The sequence below is a fragment of the Branchiostoma belcheri genome, unplaced genomic scaffold (assembly GCF_001625305.1).
Source record: "Branchiostoma belcheri isolate BF01 breed outbred unplaced genomic scaffold, Haploidv18h27 scaffold53, whole genome shotgun sequence".
In the NCBI taxonomy this organism is placed as follows: Eukaryota; Metazoa; Chordata; class Leptocardii; order Amphioxiformes; family Branchiostomatidae; genus Branchiostoma; species Branchiostoma belcheri.
The window spans coordinates 261,505-283,230 of record NW_017804165.1 but is presented as its reverse complement, the minus strand read 5'-3'; the positions used below and the strand labels follow the sequence as shown (position 1 = coordinate 283,230).

General features: G+C 40.9%; 1 protein-coding gene across 4 annotated transcripts in view; it reads left to right on the top strand.

Annotated features, from left to right (window-relative positions):
• The first annotated feature begins 7,174 nt into the window (after positions 1-7,174).
• Positions 7,175-21,726, top strand: part of LOC109480919 (regulator of G-protein signaling 22-like) — a 25,299-nt gene continuing 10,747 nt past the window's right edge. For 3 of the 4 annotated variants that reach the window (XM_019783290.1, XM_019783289.1, XM_019783288.1), the window contains exons 1-10: positions 7,195-7,724; positions 8,500-8,528; positions 14,487-14,549; positions 15,260-15,487; positions 15,701-15,858; positions 16,427-16,568; positions 16,826-17,001; positions 17,359-18,171; positions 18,806-18,967; positions 20,754-20,934. In XM_019783290.1, the coding sequence (XP_019638849.1) occupies positions 7,700-7,724; positions 8,500-8,528; positions 14,487-14,549; positions 15,260-15,487; positions 15,701-15,858; positions 16,427-16,568; positions 16,826-17,001; positions 17,359-18,171; positions 18,806-18,967; positions 20,754-20,934 (1,977 nt within the window). In that variant the 5' untranslated portion in view covers positions 7,195-7,699. The other variant, XM_019783291.1, reaches the window with a different exon arrangement.

The window sequence follows — 21,726 nt, the reverse complement described above, 5'->3', positions numbered from 1 at the left end:
TTGTTTGATTGTTTTCCCGAAATGCAGAGCATGCAGGGAACACAATCATCCCTCCCTCAGGTTTCGACAGGGGTCAACGTCCATTTGTCCCTGTTGAATACCGTATCCCTTACAATTGTAGCAGGACTGGAAAGTCTAGAAAGAAAGTCTAGCCCCTAACGCTTTGATGCGTACGTTTCTCCAGCGATTTCATATACAACCAATACAGTGTTACTTGTAAATAAAAATCATGATAAAGTCTTAGTTAGAAACTGTTAAATGTGAGTTCTCACGGATTTTGTCTCGCAAAAACAACCGGAGTTACAGTAGCCGTACCACTAGAATGGTTGCCAGTGGCAACGAGGTATGCCGCCTGAACAATGGAGGCCGGTTCATTGACGCAGATGAAAAATAAAAGTCAAGAACTTGAGAACACGTCTGCAGGACGGTGACCCCAGATCTCTCTCCGCTCACCCGAAGCTCGAGTGTTCTTGTGTAAAGTTTTTAATCGAGCTTAAAGCTGTTGTAGGCGTTTAAGTGTACATTCAAGTTGAGGTATGCACTGTGAGGTTAGTAACCCCCGTCTGTCCTTCTGCACCGGATATCACAACATTTATGTCTACAATTTCCTATTTATATCAGTTCCTGTGGGATATTATTAGCTCAAATAGCTACCGGTCTGTCATAAATAAAACATCTGCAGACACGTTTGACGTCAGGCGTCGGAAGTTTTTATCCGGGGCAAAGGAAACATTCAATCTCTATCCAGAATGTGTGTAGCAACGGTTTATTTCACCTAAGTAATACAGTACATATAATGCTGAATGGTGTGTATAATTTGCTGTAGCAAAGAAAGGTTCGCATCGGCCATATGATTTTCAATAAACTCTGCTTTAAGAATTTTGATAACCTGCACCTAATTTGCCATCTTGTCTGGTAAACTTTGTGAAACAAACAGGTGAACTTTGCCAGATGCCATCGTTTCATTTACAGTTCGACGCTGCAATATTATCAAATCGTTGACGTAAAAAAACGTTTCCATCATATCATATAGACCTTGCACTGTTACCGTAAAAATGTTCTGTACATTCTATTGAAATATGATATGAAATACATGTATCATTTCTGCTAGCCATTGTTTATGCAACAATGCTCAGATATTCAAAACGACCAAAGCAACAAAGTGAGCATTTTCAGTGTATTCAACGAACAGGTACTAAGTAATTGTATTTATACATCATAAAAATATATGCATTGTTTCAGTTGACGTTTATTAACCACATTTACCGTAAATTACCCGTACACAACGCGGTATATATGGACTGTCAGTCAAGAATAGGCTTCTTCGGTCATCAAAGAAGATACCTAGGACCAAACCCATCCGTCCCAAACAAAGCTGGAAGGAGGTCAAAACATAGATAAGTTCCAAATTAAAGCCTCTGAGCTAATGTACCACGCCGATGAAAGTTTATACCGGTTGTGCTAATACACAAATACACGCCCTATTTACACGATATCAATATCATAATAAACATTGACATAACAAAAAACAAAACAGTACATCTGTTTATAATCATAATATGCACGATCTATATCAGTATGCCACACAAATGGTACATATTACTAGGATTTTTAGCAGATGTAATGATACTACTCAGACCCAGTTTTTTTTTTTTGCTGCGGCGTGTTTTTGCCACATTTGAGTTCGCCTTTCCTGTGTTAAATCTTCAACCTCCTCCTACGGTGAAGATTTTAAAAGTTGCACTATTATAAATTAATGATATTTCTTTGTTGATGAAAGCTCCTTGTATAAATTAAGGCCTCGGTATAGTAAAACACTAGGACTGAGCCGAATTCTTACATCTGCTCGCAGATCATCCAAGTGGGGTCGTGCGGCGTAACGGTAGATCTCGAGTGTTTGTGTCGGAACGGAACCATGAGGTCCCGGGTTGGAACCCTGCCATGCCGCCGAACTTGTACCCTTGCGAAAGGCACTTGACACGCTTCACTCAGGTCAAAATGAGTACTGTGTTGGTGGCAGCATAAAAATAAGTTGAAAAAAACTCGTCTTGTGATTAAATGTTGGAATGAACAAGATAATCCAGGTGTAGCCAGGGTAAGTCACGCCACGTCTTGCCTTCCGGCACGGATATCGATATACAATTATCAGCGATCTATTTTTATCGAAAACGTCCTATTCATATCGACGTTTGTGGGATATTATTGACACAAAGTAGGTGTGTCCGTGCGTCACATGTTTGCCGTCACTAAAATAGTAATAGGCGTATTTGACTCTGATGTTAACTCAGATAACGGCATCATAAAACGGCCATTTATATTTGATACCTATATTCAAAGCAATATGCTAACTTGGCACATACATACAAGGAGGTTACAGGGCAGATAGCCCTATAACCTCATACATGTACAGTTAGAGAAATTTTCGTGTACCAGTACCGGTGTATACCATGAAGTGTACACTCTAGCAATGCGAATCTTTGTCATGTCTGTCTGTCACTACTGTGGTGTTTTCTTCATTGTGACTTAGGCTATATGCGTCTACCAAAAAACTGCATTTCTACTAAGATCACAAAACCCACTAATTATGCAGAATGTGGGACTATTCATTTAGCCTGGGTGCCATCCCCAGTAGTATATTCGCCAGCTCTATAACAGTTATAGAGCTGGCGAATATACTACTGGGGATGGCACCAAGGCTACTATTCATTATCCACTGCCTTCAAAGAAGAAGTCGAACCCCATAATAGCTAGCGTAGTAGTAGAAGTAGAAGTTTTTTTCCAGACAGTTGTTACCTGTCTCCTGTTACTTACTGTATTGCAATGTGTATTATTCTTGATTGTAAAAGCAATTAGCCTTCGGGCATGATTTTGCGAATAAAGTTTCTATATATAGTACGTCGATGAAGGTTAGACATCCAGGTAATACGATATGCCAAAAAACAGTTACTCAAGCAACTGGATATGATTTTGAAAACGTCAGACGTTTCAGCTAGTATCCACTAGCTTTCGTCAGTGACTGAGAGACCAGAGGGGAAAGCAGGTTTATATACACAACCTGTTGATTGATATGCAAATAAAGTGAAGACAAATTTTTGGAAGTCGAAAAAGGAACAAAAGTCAGACAAGTCAAGACAAGATGATGCAAATTAGTCTGAAAGCTCCTGTTATACAGGACAGGAGCTTAAGTGTTGTCTGTCCTCGGGGCTGGGAGTGCCAAATCCCAAGTGCCGGAAAGATCGACAGTAGTCAAGGAAGCCTTGGAAGCCGATGATACACTTGCAGATAGAACCAACCTATCCGTTGACCAAGTTTGTGAGCTACTAGAACTCTGCTTAGGATGCACATACTTTACCTACAAAGGACAGTTCTACCAACAAATGCACGGCTGTGCTATGGGATCACCAGTTTCACCAATTGTTGTAAACCTGTACATGGAGAAGTTTGAAAACAAAGCCCTCAGCACTTTCAATGACACTCCCCCGGCCAACTGGTTTCGATATGTAGATGACACTTGGTGCAGATTGAAAAAGAGGGTAGCTGCTGACTTCTTTGACCACATCAACCAGATAGATGATAACATCAAGTTCACACAGGAGCCAAGTCATGACAACATGCTCCCTTTCCTAGACACCAAAACTATCGTAGAGGAAGATGGTAACCTTCGTTTCGAAGTGTACAGGAAACCAACCCACACTGATCAGTACCTGGCCTTTGATTCCCACCACCCTTTGGAACACAAACCAAAGTAGCAGTGATCAAAACTCTCTTCCATCGTGCAGACAACATTGTCACTTCAGACCAAGCCAAAACGGACGAACATAGACACCTCCGAGGTGCCCTGGCTAAATGTGGCTACCAAAACTGGACTTTCAACAAAGCGCTCAAACCTTCAGATCAGTCTAAGAAAACCCAGAAGTGCAAACCTTTGACCAACAAAAACAAGGCCAACATCACTATTCCGTATGTCCAAGGAGTATCTGAGAAACTCCGACGGATCTTCCAAAACTTCAACATAGCCACTAACTTCAAACCTCACTCAACCCTCAGACAAAGACTGGTACACCCTAAGGACCGACCTCACAAGGGTACCAAGGCGAATGTTATTTACAGACTCAAATGTGAGGAGCCCAATTGTAACAACACCTACATTGGAGAGACAAGTCGACCGCTTAAAGTAAGGTACAAAGAACATTGCCGACCTAGTGCCAACGGCTACTCCTCAGCTATTTTCCACCACCTACAACACAACCAGGGTCACTCTTTCAAACTCGAGTCCACGGATGTATTAGACCGCGAAACACGCTGGTGGGAACGGGGTGTTAAAGAGGCAATATATGAAAGAATGTACAACCCCACCCTCAACAGGGAAGGGGGGCTACGGGTCGATCTTTCCGGCACTTGGGATTTGGCACTCCCAGCCCCGAGGACAGACAACACTTAAGCTCCTGTCCTGTATAACAGGAGCTTTCAGACTAATTTGCATCATCTTGTCTTGACTTGTCTGACTTTTGTTCCTTTTTCGACTTCCAAAAATTTGTCTTCACTTTATTTGCATATCAATCAACAGGTTGTGTATATAAACCTGCTTTCCCCTCTGGTCTCTCAGTCACTGACGAAAGCTAGTGGATACTAGCTGAAACGTCTGACGTTTTCAAAATCATATCCAGTTGCTTGAGTAACTGTTTTTTGGCATATCTATATATAGTATGTTGATAGATTTATTACTCACTTTTGTTTGTCAGGAACACACGTGTAAAAATAGTACTATAGTATGTGACAAAAATGGCACCATATAAACAAATCAGAGCTCATATAACTAATTTTTTAGTGCTACACTGATACCGACCATCAATCAGGCAACTGATGATCATTCTTAGTATGCTCTATATATAGCCTGTTTATTACCGTCTTTTCTTGTTCACTGGTCACAAACACGCGGGTTATTATGTTTAAAAAATACTATCTGACGATAAAAATAGTATGTGAGGACAAAAATAGTATGTGAGGACAAAAATAGTATGTGACGATAAAAGTAGTATGTGACGACAAAAGCACCATACAAATTGATCAGATCTAAACTAAATGTGTATTTCATTTGCCATCAATCTGGCAACTAATGTGATGATTGTCAGCATGTCATATTCAATACGTATTACTCTCTTTTTCTTGTTGTCAGAAACATGCATGCGTAATTATGGCCAAAAATAGTATGTACATGTACAATAGCAATACAATAGCACTAAAGAGGTATTTCATCTGCCTTTGATTGGGCAACTAATGATCACTCAATGTGCGCTACATATGGCATACCGTAGGTTACTCTTTATAGATTCTTTTATTGCTTGTCACAAACACGCGTAATTATGGCCACAATATACATAATAGGCTCGTGACGAAAATAGCAGCATATAGAGAGATCAGAGCTCTTGTAGAAGAAAGGACAGTGAAGAGCAGACACTGCAAATAGATTGTGTTTTAAAGTTTACCTACTCTCTAAGCAGTGGTTTGGATTTTGGGTTATTTTTATCGGGGTTTCTTTTTCGAACTGGACTTTTTTTTCAGTTGGGTTGGGCGAAAAAAATTCCAGTGCAAAAAAAGAAACTCCAAACCTCTGCTTGAAGAGTAGAGTTTACCGACGTTTAATCCACTGCCTCCGATCGTAGCTGCCCTAACTATTCATATATATCGCACTATATCCGCATCAGTAACCTTTAAAAACCGTTAAAACTCCCCAGCAACCCATTAATGACCCTATTAAAATGTTAGTTCATCAGACTTTATAAGCCGTAGACAACTAATAATGCGGGGGTGTATATAACCTTACATTCTGCATCTGTTTCCTGTAACGTTATATCTACGGCAGAAGTAGAAATACGCCCCCGCACGAGTAGTATACGGCCAGATCTTTGTGTACGTTTCAAAAGCCAAAAGGTCTCAGCTACATACAGTCATATATATAAGTATTGGTCCACACACTGATATCGTTCTTGTTGAGAACCGCGACATCTGGTGAGCAAGTTCCATAACGCAGTGACTCACAACGACGACCAGTTCATTTGCGACGCCGTGCGAGAAAAAGAAAAACTGCAGAAAACTTTTGCATGAGAACGCAGTGTAATTATCAAATGTGTGAAAGTTATACCCGCGCGCAGAGAGCAACACACTACCATATTCAGAGTACATACTGTACAAATTATGCTAAATAGTCAACGTGTAAAGTCTACAAGACTCGCGCTACTGGGACCGAAATTGCAAGCGCCAACTCAGTGTTGAGTACAATCAAGGAGATTATGTGCACTGTTTACACTGTGTCTGTATGAAAGTGTGTGTGTTTTTTCTGCCACTGTGCCTGTGTTTATGTGTGTTTGCCCTTCAACCTCATTGCGTACACATAGACATTCCCTTTCGTAACTTTAATGAACACGCCACAGGCGCGTCGCCAAAAACATCACATGTGTTCCTTGTTACCCCCATGCGGATACAGAGAGAGAGAGGCGGGCAAACAGACAACACACAGCTCGGAGTTCAGCATCGCAGTCACATTTCAGCATTTTTTTCTCGAAAAGATCGTCTATTTTGACATATCTGGATGTGGAGGCGTGTTTGAAGACCACAACGTTCGATGGACCAGGTTTATCGAGTTATAAATTATTGATGGTGTTGACGCTTGTGATCTTTCTTGTGTCTTTGTCTGCATCATGGTGACATTTCAAGTTGTCAGAGATTTCGAACCTGGTCTGCAAGTAAACGTTCACGTTAACCCTATTTAATCAACGCAGCTTAGTCCAATATGTTTAAGTTAAGACAAGGACGTTAGATCAAGCTATAACGTCCGTGTTAGTGCCATAATTTATCGCGAACCCTATATCGGTTTTAGCCAATTTAATACCTTCGCCAAACCTTGTTCAACGGTTATTTTAGGACAGTCGCGCTGTTGTCTTTACGGCATTTTACAATTCGACAGTAGTTATTACAACATGCTAACAAATGTTAACTTTAAAAACTTCTGCTGTTTTGTTGTAGTTGTTGTCACAGAGGAACGATGAACACTCCTGATTCCTTCTTCAGTTGTTGATGAATCTGAGGCTACCTTTACTGCTCAAGTTTCCCGCCCGTGCCGTGACCCCTGACCCCTTGAGTCCACAGACCTGCCCCCTGCCCGTTGCCCCTGGCGACCAGGTAAATCAGCCCTGTATGGCCCCCTGTGTAAATGGATCCATTTGTACAGCCTCCGGGCTATTGTCATGTAAATGCCTGGTGTGGTTACTACCATCGCCCGGCAACACCCGCCTGTTCAACTGCGTCTACTACCCCCTCCTACCTCCCTTCCTTACCTGTCTATCCCAGGTGTTTTTTAAGCACCTGGTGGTGGTAGGGGTGTGCAGGTAGACTGGAGCATACCTTGTCTTAAAACCAAGAGGAAAGCGCTGTTTGAAACTGTTGCCATGTGGCTGTTTTATTTGACAACACCGCTCCATGGACAAGTCATTCAAACCAGGTGACAGCCACAGGTGTGTCGCCTCACCTGAGTCTTCTGCCACGGTCTTGGACTTGTGGGATCACCTGCGACACTCCTTGAGATTTCACTAGGACTCTCTGAAAGGCCATTTCGCCATTTGCCAGCTGTAGCGGACACAAGGAGGGATTTAGAATTGGCGTTGTTGAGTGTGTGTCGTATTACGTGTTTACCTCTACAGCCATGCCGGAGAGAAAGCTGACTGTAGGTGAGTGGGGTTTGAAGTGCTATTCCCACAGTAATTTTCGACCCTACAGCCTGTGGTTGTGTCTGTATTCCAACTAATTCACTTTTTTAGTGTTTTAATCACAGTAACGATTTGATTGAAAAACAACAACAACAACAACAATGATCATGCTGTCCAGTTGCTTAAATGTTGACCTCTGTAATGTTACACTGTATGCCGATGAAAAGTTGTTCCTATGTTATGGAAACCTTTGTACAAAAAGAAAGGAAACTTAAAATATGTCAAGCAACTTCAAAACTGTGGCTTAGAAAATCAAACTCATTCCTTGTGTGCAGTTTGATAGGTTATTAGTGTCACATTACATTTTAAGAATGACACTAGATAGGTATTTTATGTGCCATCAATCAGGCAACTAATGATCATTCTCAGTGTGTGCTATATATCTTCCTGTTTTGTTGCTACCTTTCAGCCTGATATACAAAGAAGACTTGTCATACTGTATTATAATTTATTTCTGGTACATTTCACATTGTAGCACAGAAAAGCTTGTTGCTCAAGTATAAAATCTTTCTTCGAGAGGTATTACATTTTTTGTTACTAGTCCAACTGGTTACACTTGATGTGATAATAAAGGGTGTGCGGGATTAAGTACTAATAGTATTGTTCACAAATTAGCATGGATTGCTCATTTTGATTATGTTCTACGATCTGGTAAAAGAAGGAATTTGTTCAGGAAATGTAACTGTTATGTAGAGTACAGTCAGTGACCAATTCTTTTTCTATCCTGTTTTTACAGAACCACCAGAGATTAGGCATGAAGATTTGGTAAGTATCTGGAAAGTCAAATATTTTAGGTAAAGACAAGTAGTCAAAGAGCGAGGAAAATACAAGAATTTAAAGAGAAAATGTGGAAAAAAGTAGACCCAGGATAGAAACAAACCATGTGTAAGAACTATGTTTATTAATTCTACTTTGAACCCTTCCAAGTTCTGTTTTGCTTCCCATGTTACTTGTTTGAAAATGGGGAAGTTTAAATTTAAATGATTTCAATACTAACATCATGGCTAAAAAAATGGGAAAAAACATTTTGCAGTGTTTTGACCTGAGATGGAATGCATAGCTTGTGTCGTGAGACTTTCTCTTTCTGCCAGAGACATTGATGTCAGTAGTTGTCACCTGATCCAAACACAACAGGTAACCAACGTGTCAGCTTTGTGTGAGCTACAATAGTGCACAACTGTCTGACCTCAGACATAGTCGCACAGTTGTCAGGACATGCTGTTTGTGCAATTGGCAAAGGGCTTTTTGATTTATTAATGAGTGGTTGTGGTCGAAAATGTCATTTGATTCTGTTGGGAGCCTTGTCTGAAGTATGTTTGACGTGCATTAGGAGGTTAGTGTGCACACTCACACACAAAGAGAATCATAAACGCCCAGATGGGTTAGAAGGAATGGTTATGTTTGCTAGTGGTGTTGGTACTGTACAACCATAATATTTTATTCAAATTGATATTCTTTACAATTGCTGAAATTATGTTGTACATCTTTAATGTAAAAGCTAACTGAAAAAGCAGTAATCTGAAATACACATGTAAGATATACATACTGTGTTCTTGAAGCATGACTTATGGAATACTATTATCGGAATACTAGTAAAAAGTCAAGAACATTGTAGAAAGACTTAATAAGAGAGTAATTATAAGTTTAATCAACAAGATAAATTACAGTTACTACAGAATAAGAATCTTTTGCAGTTTGTTGTCATGCCACAAATTACAGTAGCCTTGTGATTCTCTACAACAAGTAGGTCTGCCTTTTATCACTCTGATACAGGGGATTTTTAAGGTCCTTATCATGTACAGCTACTGTAAAAGTTGCTGAGTACTAAGTGGTGATTATGGCTTGGGTACATGTCATAAATTAGGCACAACGAAGTCCTCTTGTGAGCTGTAAAGTTAAACCCTGGCTGCTGATTAACTCTCAAGTCTGGGAAAAGGTCGAAGTGTGCATTATTGGATTATAGGGGAACGATTGGTGGGGCATGTTTGTGTTGCCTAGAGACTGGGGGATTGTGGGCGTACCTTAGGGTCACCTATGGGCCGCAGAATACACAAATCCCCCCTCTAGCAGTCAGCTGCAGGGTTTGTGAGATTGAGTGGAACTAAAGCCTTCAGTCATGTGACAAAACACCAGTATAAATGAGTATGTTTTGGCCAGGTCTGTGCAGGTACATGTACAAAGCACATGCCATCACCCAGTCTCTTAGACCTGCTGGAATGGTGTACATGTGGCAATCAGCCAGACTTTAATACAGCATGAAGCTTGTCAGTGATGGTCTTAAAGACAGCTTGTAGTCAGTTTTAATTCCAGGACAAAGATGACACAATTATGTTGCCCGAGAAGACACCAAGGAGTCATAGAATGTAAATTGAAATTTATTAATCATTTGTATGTAGCGTTATATTTTTTCTGGAGGAACTTAAAGAAACTGTGTAGCTGTGTCAATGCTCTAACCTTTCATCAAAGTGTAGTAGAACCATTTTCTCAGGGAAACCTGAGTTGAGATTCAGTTCAAATTTACATTTCACGGAATTAGTCAGACCACTTAAATGTTTCTTGTAAAGATCATGTATTACAAAGTATTAGCAGTGCATGGTTGGCTGGGCTAGTCTTAAGATCTGTTTCCCGATGTTTGAGAGGACAGAATTTTTCGGATTCTGCAGGATTTGTTCAGGAAGGCTTCGGTCGGGTTTTGTTATTATTGCAATGGTTCCTTGCTTTATCACTATATCTTTTTGTCCTCTTAGCCACTCTGACCACCTGTTCTTGAGAGCTCTGTACAAGCCCTGCTGCCCTTAAGTACCAGGTGTTATCTCACTACAGGGCTCCTTACATCTCTACCTAATGGACAGACATGTCACTGTAGACAAAATCACTGACCTGTACAATGTATTTAAAACAAGATGATAATTGGAGCCTTTTAAACCTGGAATGTATGTCTGTACATTACAGGTTCTCCCTTCAGTATATCAGTGTATCAGAATTTGTTCAGCTCATAAGAAAAGGGATATGATTAGCACAATATTGCAACAAATTTACAACACAGTGGTGTCTGGTGTGCTTTTCTTGCAGTGGCTGCAAAAATACTAACCATTCTACAGAAAGTGTTGAATTAAAGTACAATGTATTGCATAGAACTATCTTGTGTTCATGCTAAATAATTTAGCTGGGAGCCAGGAGGAGAGAGCCCATGGTATGTGAGATAATGTTGAGTGACAGATACAAAGAACAACCAAATCCCACAGGAAATGTTTCCAGACCACTGGACCTTTGTGTGGCATGTACAATCATATCCAGGTAATCATTACATACATTTTGATTCAGCGCATACACAATTGTATTGTAGAAGCTCTTCTCCTTATTTCCGGAACATTACATCTGCCTTTCACACAATAATATTAACAGTAACAAGGACCGTGAATTATATATGAAAAGGGGAAAATCATGCATGATACAGAGAATATACCTGTTTTGTAGTGATTAGAATTAGTAGGAACTACGTAGAGCTAGACAGAGATTCAGTAACAACTTTTTTCTGTGAGATTTCTTTGGTGAAGAGCTTAAGCTCAGTTGTATAATAATCCAGGAGAATTCTAAATTTTTTCCCATAAATTCCCAGAAATTCTTGAAGTGTTGATAGTGATTGTAATTGTATAATTTGTAATTGTTTGCCATTCCCACATATTAGATATGCACCCTTAGGCCACACCAATTTAATTTCTTGGTTAACGGATTTTTCTACAAAAATAATGGAGCGGGCGGGCGAAAAAAAATTAAAACAGGCCTAGGCATCCTATTATGGCCCAAAATGGTATAATAGGAGCCATGAAGTCAACACACCAGGCTGGTTCAAAATTTAAACAATGAATTTTGAACTTTTAATGATACCACTGCATTGAAATATGGAATGACTGTAAGAAGTAGTAAGAAAAGGACAGTTTTTCAACTGTTCAGGGCTAAATGTGAGCATTTTGCAGTTGTTTCTGACCTGTTATTTTTATTTGCAAATCAGAAAAAAATGAAGCGGCGAATCCGTTAACCAAGAAATTAAATTGGTGTGGCCTTAATTGCACAGTTTAGTACTGCAATAAAATAGGAGGCAGGACAGATGTTGGCAGTAGCACAAGTTAAAAGTGCTCCACGCTGAATAGCCTTTTCAGGTCTATCAGTTCTCACCATCAGTAATAGTACCGTATAATTATGTGTTGACGTGATGCGAGTTGTCTAATTAAGACTTGTCATTAGGACAATTTTCACTAGTGTTAGACTGGCACACTGATCATCGGGCCGTAGCGAGATACCAGGTACTAATGTCTGTGGCCTGTTCTGGGCTGATGCACACAGTGGTTCTGAAAAGTGGGAGATGCTAATGTGTCGGTACTTTGTGCTGACAAAGGCTTTAACTTGATTTACCTGTGACCCGTCTCCATGGTTGTGGACGGACAATGGCATTCCACGCTGCTTAGGGGGTCGCTTTGTAACTCAATTGAAGTCTTTTACTTGGGGCCTAGTGTTGTGATTGGACATATATTATACTTCAAGGGTAGGGCTCCGAAACTCTTGATAAGCTTGAATCTCCCCTCTTCTCCCTGCATACCTGCCTCCAACTTTTCCAACGTTGAGGCCACAAACTTGTTTGTTGTGTACACTTTAGCAGGCATGCATGCTTTGCCTATTAAAGCTATCAGATGTTAAACATCGTTGCATAATGCACAGTCTCCTTTTTTGTTGATCCAGCTTACACTTAACCTTTAGTATTACCTTTACACTCCTGAGTGTGCTTTCATGTATATTTGAAGATACATTAAAGATTGGAACCTATACTTGAAGATGTACATCATGTTTGAAGCACACCTGGTTAGGTTTCAGGTAGACAGTTTAAGGTAGAGGTGGGAAAGTGCTTCCCTTGTCTGTCCCATACCCTGGGTATAGTGTAACACCTGGGAATAGGACAGAAAGTACAACTATTATTTTTTGTCATGGGTCTGTTGGGAAGGACAAGAATGTGTAACTTCAGATGGTACAGTATTGGACAATGTAACAGGACTAGTGTTACACTAGTCGGGCTGGAACAGAGACTCCGCTTTTGAAGTTCTCAAATCTTCCATGACTGTGGAATACAAAAGGCACACAGGACAGAAAGTCTCCCACTTTCTTTTATTGGCAGTGTTTTCCAATGCATGATTGACTTACCTATAAATAATGTGCATGTAGAGAGACTGTGGTATCTCTCCTTTCCTAATTTTTAGAATAACCTTTCTTCATTTAAGATTCAAACAATGTTCCACTGATGAGTCACATAAGTATTTGTTTTCGATTATGTTAGTCAAAAACATTGCTAGATTCTTCTTCATTGATCTATATCACTGCTTAATGCATGATATCAAGTCAAGATAAAGTCAGCCTGTAACACTGTTGGTGTCCCACCACAGAGCTCAGGTGTTTTGTTTATACCTGTTGCCATGGTGACTGTGCAGCATACGCCAGAGTCGCCGAGGTTAAACACTCTCCCCATTCGGCAACAGTACCAGGTAACCCACACCTGGGCGTGTTTACAGTTCTCTGTTTGCTGTAAACTACGACCAATGGACGATTGTTATGAGTTAAAATATGGACAGAACCGTGTAAAGAATAGCTCAGCGCATTCCAGAAGTTTTTATTTCTGTCCTGTTACATTCTAGTATTTATTTTGACTACTTGTGTTTCCAAACAGACTTCACTGTAAAACAGTTTTAAAAAGAAAGCTAGAAGTCCTTCAACCCAAGCCCATGATGCTTTTCTTGTAAAACAATTCTCTCATAGGTCATAAGGTCAATAAACTTGATACAGGACAGTCCTTAACTAGGCATCATATAACATCTTGTCTTTAGGTCTTTCTTCCTTGTTCCTTTATATATCTCAAGAGCTTTTTTCGCTGCATTTATGATCCCTGTTGGTTAGTTTCAGATTTGTGAATGCTTAGGAAAAAAGACAGCTTTCAAGATGGTCATTAGAAAATCATTAGAATCTGTGCAAGAGGTAGACACATTGTTTTTCTACTCCTGGGAAAGATGCAGTGAGCCAGTTCTTGAAGCTGACCCCACTTAGTGCTTATCTATCATTATAACACTTTGAAACACATTTATTAGTCCTAATTACCATGATATATCACTTTGGCTCCACGCAGACCAGCCCTTTCCTACTTGAGACAAACGCTGTCTCAGCAGGGGCTCCTAAAGGCATTGTGTACCTGTCTGTAAAAGAACGAGAACAGGTGTTTTGTTGATGTTACCAAGTCTGGCTGGAAAGAGGGGACTATGCTGTTAAAATGTGTGACCTGTTCAGTAGACATCTGCATGATTGCACTGACATTTTCCACACCATTTGATTTGATTTGATTTATTGACACATGGGACACAGGTAGCTGTTGCTGGTGTTGCGTCCCACACATAGAAACAAATACAGGACAGACAATACTCATTTTCACTTGAGTTAAGTGAGGAAAGTGTGTAAAGTGCCTTTCCCAAGGGCACATGATCAGTGGCATGTTAGGACTCAAACCTGGGACCTCTTGGTTTCGAGTCAAGCAATCTGACATAGCGCCACGCGACCACACCAATAAAGAGAACATCTTGTGATTAACTGTTAGAAAAGGCTATAGTCATACATATCAAAGACATTAAAGTAACTAATATATCAATATGACTATTCTTCATCAATGATAATTTGTGCTGTTGATTTCAGGAGGACTTCCTGGCCACAGATGACCTGTTTGTGGATTACTTCAACAAGTTCCTCAGCCTCCCAGTAAGTTTGAACAAGTTTCAATCTTTGTCGTTGAAGAGGTTCATCAGTCACGTAGAGTTAACAGTTAGTAGAAATTCTTCAATCAGTGACTGTATTTAAAGGTAAAACACGTACCTCCAAATTTTCGGTGTCGACTGTACACCTTTCTCAAGGAGTGACCTAGTCTCGCGATTGAAGAATTTCTACTAACTGTTTCAATCTTTGCTTACCGTGATTACAAAGCTAATCATACAATCAAGCAACTTTTTGCGTCCCCAGAGGGTCCATTTAGACAGTGGTTACTCCAAACAAAAGGCCATGATTATGATAGATTGGAGGAAAATTACCCTTCCGATTTCAAATGTATTTCCAATTGGAGACCTTGTTCCTAATGTGTTAGGATTAGAGCCAATGCAAAGTCTACTTATCTGAGATAAGTTGGAGAGTAATTATTGTGCTTTGACAGATCAGGTATGCGGTACATTGCAGCTCTTTATGCAAATATGTCATAGACTACAACGAGCTTCATGCAAATTTCAAGAGGTTGACAGTTGACTCTACATGTACAGCAATGTATGCAGTTTTATACTGTGTTTATCTTTATTGTGTTTATTTATGTTTCATTGATGCACATTACACATTACATTTCTCAGTGGTTTGAGTAGTGACATTCAGTGTTTTGTAACAATTTTCTTTCAGACATTCAATGTTTTGTAACAATTCTCTTTCAGACATTCCCAGAACCTCTTAGATTCAACAAGGACCTGGGAGGGTTTGAGGTTGTCACCAACGCACAGAAGGATGTGGCCAATCAGATCAAAGCTGTGGCGCGTTCATACAAGGCACCCAGCCAGATCTACAACGCCACACGAGCAATCACGGACAAGCCCCTGTACTACCAGGTGTTCTCTGATGAGCCACAGACACAGGAGGAGATTAAAACCAGCTTCCTTGTAACAGTAAGTGGTTTGGCTTTGAAATTATGATACTTGATACATAATTGATGGAGACGAGTACAATGATTTCTCAGTTGTAAGAAAATGTATACGAGGAGGAAGAATGTTTTCCTGTCAAATTATTTGTGTATGTGAAAGCAGGAATTTTTTTTGGCTAGCAGTTCATCTAGTGGAGGTGTACTAACCGTAAGCATTATGTACATCCGTCTCCTCCAGTGTCTGAACAAGGAACAAGGCATCCAGTGGATCAAGCAGCAGCGTCTGCCTGCCTTCCTGCAGAGTGACCTGTACCTGGAGTATCGCCTGGCCAAACTGCTGCAGCAGACAGACAACCTGGAGAGCGGGGTCAAACTCACCATAGACACAGAGTACAGGTGAGAGGATGCAGAGAGATGGGAGAAATGTTTGGTTTTTCTTTCCATGCCCACTATCATGATAATGATCGTTCTGGCATACTCATTAACACCTGAGCAAAGTGAGGAAAGTTACATAAACTGCCTTTCCCAAGGGCATTTCCCAAGGTTGGTGACATGGTAGGATTCGAACCCAGGACCTCTTGGTTCTGAGTCAAATGCTTTTAAACTGTTTATATAGATGAGCAAAGATACAGGGAATGGTTGCGGTGGTGTCAGGCAAGAAGAGGTTTATTGGGTACACAAAACTTTTTTGACCATCTAGGACAGGAGTTTTACCTTTATTATATAATAGAAGGCATCACCTGGTAATGTCAACTTCAGGTATGGCTAGAGAGAGGTGCCAAGCTGGTCAGTCAGATAGGAGAAGGCATTAGAATAGATACACGTGCAAGTAACATTCAGAACTTTATCTTAAGGTGTGGAATTGAGTATTACTTAGTATCTTTGTTGTTTTACTGTGTACAAAAATGTTCTCAAAACTTTTGATATCTTATTGATGTTAACTTTCTTTGTCTTCTGTCGCCAGACCTTTTTCCAGGAAGAAGTCGGTTGTGATCACCCAGCAGCTGGAGGATGATGCAGCAGTGAAGCTGATGAAGACCATGTATGTGTGCATGGGAGAGGCCTCCACAACACAGACTAAACAGTGGATCTCTACAGCCAGACAGGTAGGTTTGTGTGTATCTGTGTGTGTGTGTGTGTGTGTGTGTGTGTGTGTGTGTGTGTACGTAAGTGTGTGTGTGTGTGTGTGTGTGTGTGTGTGTACGTAAGTGTGTGTGTGTGTGTTTGAGTTTGTACGTAAGTGTATGTGTGTGTGAGTGTGTGCTTATTGAAATCAATGTTAAGCCCTCTTTTAAGAACCTACATAGAGAATTGTTCATATCCTTTTACACTGAATGACACCACCTTGTGTATTACTGTTCAGGCCAACCAGCTCCAGACAACCACAGCTGCAAAATCCCGCATGTCCAGTGGCATTGGCAGCGACCCGTTTGGTTACCAGTCCAGGCCGAACAGTGGACGTCCAGCGTCTGCTGAGTCCCTGCTGGGAGAGGATGGGCTGAGGGTACAGGACAGTGCCATGTGGACAGGCTCTGCTAGGTAAGTCTTCTGTTTGTCTTCCTTTTTTTCTGGCTTTCAGATTCTTACCACTTGTTTCCTTTCTTGTTTTTCTCATGTTTAACTTTAGATCTTTTCTATTGTGTAAAATGCTATTGCCCACATGGTTTTCCTTTGAATTCTCTTCATGAAAATCAGTCATTCAACCATCAATGCTGATATGCTCTAACTTCGCAGTCTTGTTTGGTCTGTGTTCTTTCTGTTTTTTCTCGGTGTATTTTTATATGCTCTAGGCATACTTCTTTATTTTTCTTTCTTATAAGAAATTTAATGTTTTTTTAGTGACAATAGTACAAGGAGAACAGAGGATCGAATACTCATCATTTACTGTCGCCCTAGGTCCCATGACAGAGATTCGGTGCAGTCAGAAGACTGGTACTCCAGCAAGTTGTTCGGAGTGGAGAGCCCGACCCGGAGACCCCCCACCCGCTCCAAGACGCCGCTGCACGAGAACTTTGTCTGCATGGTGACCGATGACCAGTCGCAGCGAACAGGAGCTATCAGTAGGAGCACGGTCTATAAGGAGAGCGGATTTGGGGACGAGGAAAAGGAGGGAGAGAAAGATGCTGAGGACAATGAGGACCAAGATGACAGTGATGATGACAGTGGGTCATCAGAAAGAAGTGACTCCTCGTCCAAATCAGAATCAAGTGACACTACAGATGAGGATGAGGAGCATCCCTACCTCAATGTGCAGAATGTGGAAGACTTTGCGACTATTGTTGTCGCCATCGTGATGAAACAGTCCGTCGCTGCAGTAACAGACGTGGACATCAAGGAAGTTCCAGACTTCTTTGACACATCCCATCTTCTAAAGCCTGGTGTATCACTGCATCATCTAGAAATCGGTCCAAAGGGAAAAATCACCGCAAGAACTGATATAGAAGAAGAGGAGGACGAGAAAACAAAAAAAGTGACAATCAAGGACGAAAATGAAAACGACAGTGAGAGTGATATTGACTCCCTGTTTAGTGAGGAGTCCGAGGAGCCTGACCCCTGGTTCAGAAAACAGAGGGTGTTCGAGCTGCAGAACTGTAAAGGATTCGAAGCAATGAGGAAATTCCTGGAGGGAAGCAATGGAGATAAGTACTGGAGTTTCTGGCTGGACATTGACAGAGGAAAACTGATCACAGATCCCAACAAGCACCAGAGGTAGGTCTGACACAACAGGGTTTGTTTCTGCTGATATGTTGTTATCTTCAGTGAGAAAGTCACATTGCTAGGTTTACCTTCAAACATGCACTTTAAACATGCACTTGGTTGCAATCATCAATAGTGCAATGGGGACATCTAGCAGAGCAAGTTGATATTGCAGGCAGTTACAACAGACAGTAGAGACTGCAGTACAGATAAGAATCTCTAGGAAGTGCTTTTGTATTGCTCTGCTGTTTTGTTGGTGGCATCAAGACCATTATGTAGAACTTTACTGTGATTGTAACATTTCTACAAACTTAGAAAAATCTTTACCTAACAGACTTACAATTTAGAAAAGGCTGTACCTTACACACTTAGAAAAAACTGTACTTAACAGACTTAGAATTTAGAAAAGGCTGTTTAGAAAAGGCTGTACCTTACACACTTAGAAAAAAACTGTACTTAACAGACTTAGAATTTAGAAAAGGCTGTACTTTACAGACTTTAAAGGAAATCCAGAATAATAAGTACAATACCATGACAACTACATGTATGAGCAAACCAGCACCAAGAGACCATGTCTAGTGAGATATTAGACGTTAAACATGGACATGACAACCACATTCATCTCCAACTCTTCTCCTCCCCACAGCTACCTGGTGAAGATGAGAGAGAGGTACCTTCAGAAGAGCAGCCCGCTGGCGCTGACCCACGAGATGTGCCAGGCCCTGGGGCTGGGGCTGGCCCGAGACTGGACCATGGACCAACTAGCAGATGTACAGGCCAGAGTCTTGGAACCTCTGCTACTGTACTGGTCAGTAGATCTTCTTACAGTGTTTCTCTTAGGCATGTCAGCTGTGTACTACTATTCAATTGGTCTTACAGATTCGGATCATTTGGAATATCTACCAGTACATACAGTACCATTTTTGGTGAGTGTAGATAGCATTTGAATAAAAACTGCCATATACACACTAGGATTTTTTTAGTGTTCAGAATGTTTTTTTTATATTACATGTAGATGCCTCACACAAATATTACCTCTCTCTAACTGGGTTTTAAATACTCAGGGTAGATGACTTTACAGAGTCTACTTCATTACTTTCACATGAGACTCTAAGTAACTGTTTCTCCCTGTCATTATTCACTCTGGGAACCCGGCCCTGGGCCGGGCCAGCCCACAGTTTGTGAGCTGTCTGTCATTAGGGAGTGTGCCTCCCCTGTCTGCAAATAAACACCACCTCTGGGTTCCACTGACAGACTCACAGATCTAGACATATCAAACAGTCAAAAATTAAAACCTGTCTGAGCTGTGTGAAGGAAGTCCAGCTGTCACTGTTTCAGGAAAAAGTTTTTCAGAGCGATGTCATCTATACCAGAGCACTGACTTCTAAAAGCAACATTACGTATTGTCATCTTATCGCATCTTCCTCTTAGCTGTAACAATTGAGAATGTAACATGTTTGCCTTTGTGATGTTAAAGACATATATTTTGAGACCATACTTGAACAGATACATTACATGTAGAATGTAGTAGATTTCATAGTATTCCTTCGGACATCATTCAAACTCCAGAGTCATTGAACTCCTGCCTTTTCCCCAGTGCATATACAAAGCTCGTATTACAGATGCTGCTTGTAGGAGTCCCTCACCAAAAACACTGTAGTCTTTCACCTTGTGTGAATCTTGTACAAATAAACACCACAAGCTTCCTCAGCCAGACTACTCCCACCATGTTTTGGACACAGCGATTCTCCCACATCCTCAAATGGGGGAAACTGTCTTATGTTACAGGTCCTTACTTTACACAGCCCTCGTAATTTGGTAGGCTAAAGTGGCGGAAAATATGAGCTGGTGCATTATGGTATAGAATTTCCTTACCACACAAGATTGTGGAGATTATGTGGGAGCCTCAGCGATGACCCTTGCCCCCAGGTGTGTGTGTGGGTTTGAATTTCCAGGCTTATCACCACTCTATCTGTTTGAAGATCAGGGTTCTGTTCCGAGGGTCTGGAAAGCCAGGATAAACTTGGACTTCTCTGGGCTTAGAGGGCCGAGAAGGGCTTTAGGCTGTTGTCCTTAGAACAGCAGACCTACTGTAGTGACTTGTCTGTGCTCCTTCTAACCTGCAGCTGTTGCCTTAAGTTAGCACAACAATTCTTTTTAGTTCATGCAGATGTTTGAAGAATAAGTGACTTCAAAGTTTGGAAGAAAAGTAGACATTTATTTGGGAAGGTCCTTTTTTCTTGTGAGGGTCTTGAAGACTGTTCTTCAAATGTCAACATACTTACAGCCACATTATAGAAAATCTGGAGGCTTGTATAAGACATTTACTTATACTACTTAGATCACATTGCACTTGAATATTTTCCTTGACAAGGACCACTGTTAAAGTCAGGTAGTGACAATACTCACTCATGATCACACTCACTATCCAGGATTTGATTATTCTGCTGCTGTTGTCCCTGGCACAGGGGTGGGCAGCAGTCAGCTAGTAGTAATTGTACTAGTCTTCACACCACATTTTGATAATGACATGGTATTGATGATAGCCATACTGATAAACATGAGACAAGAACTGATGACCTGTATCTCCCCAGGGCTCCCCGGTTCCTGTTGAGTCAGCGCCGCCACACCAACATGGACCAGAACTACCTGTACTTCAGACAGAAGCTGAACCGCCCCAAGTCTGCGGAGATTGACCCCCAGCCTCGCACCATCACCATCATCCCCCTCCGCCCCAAAACATGCATCCCCAGGGTCAAGCTGGGACAGAGACAGGTCAGAACTCACCGCTGCACTAGTCGATACCAATCCTCATGATATAGAAATATATACATATAGACATGGAAACTTGTTGGGAATACTTGTAAGGTAATGAAGAATCTTGAAAACGTACTGTAGTTTCTGATATCAAGTCTTGAGGAGCACAAATGCTACAAAAATAACAACTTAAGATTTAATTTGATATGATTTATTGAAATTGTAACTACTTACAATACAATACATGTGGAAGAAAGGCAGCTGTTGCTAGTGTTGTGTCCCAAACATAGAAACAAATACAGGACAGACAGTACTCATTTTCATTTAAGTGAGGAAAATCATGTAAAGTGCGTTTCCCAAGGGCACAAGATTGGTGGCATGTCAGGTCTCGAACCTGGAACCTGTTGGTTATTTCCAAGTCGAGCACTCTGCCCTTACACCACATGACCCCACAATGAGATATTCTTGCCAGGGTTCGAAATACTTTTTTTCAGGTACGTGCAAAATTGCACATTGGCAAAATTTTTAGGTGCAATTTGAAAAATTTATGTGCAAAATTATATTTAGCCTTGCATCTTTAGGTTTGGAACTGTTTTACTGTGTATCAACCTTCTTAGCCTGCCACTGCATATAGAAGTTTTAGTATACATTAAAAAGAAGGGACCAAACAAAACATGAACAATGCAAGTATCATCTGTGTTTATAAAAAAAGACCACAAAAAAAATTTGTCGGCATTAGCTTCAAAGGACGCCGCTAGTGACCCCCGGCCCTCTCACTCGTCATAAAAAAAATTTACCAACAGTATGCGA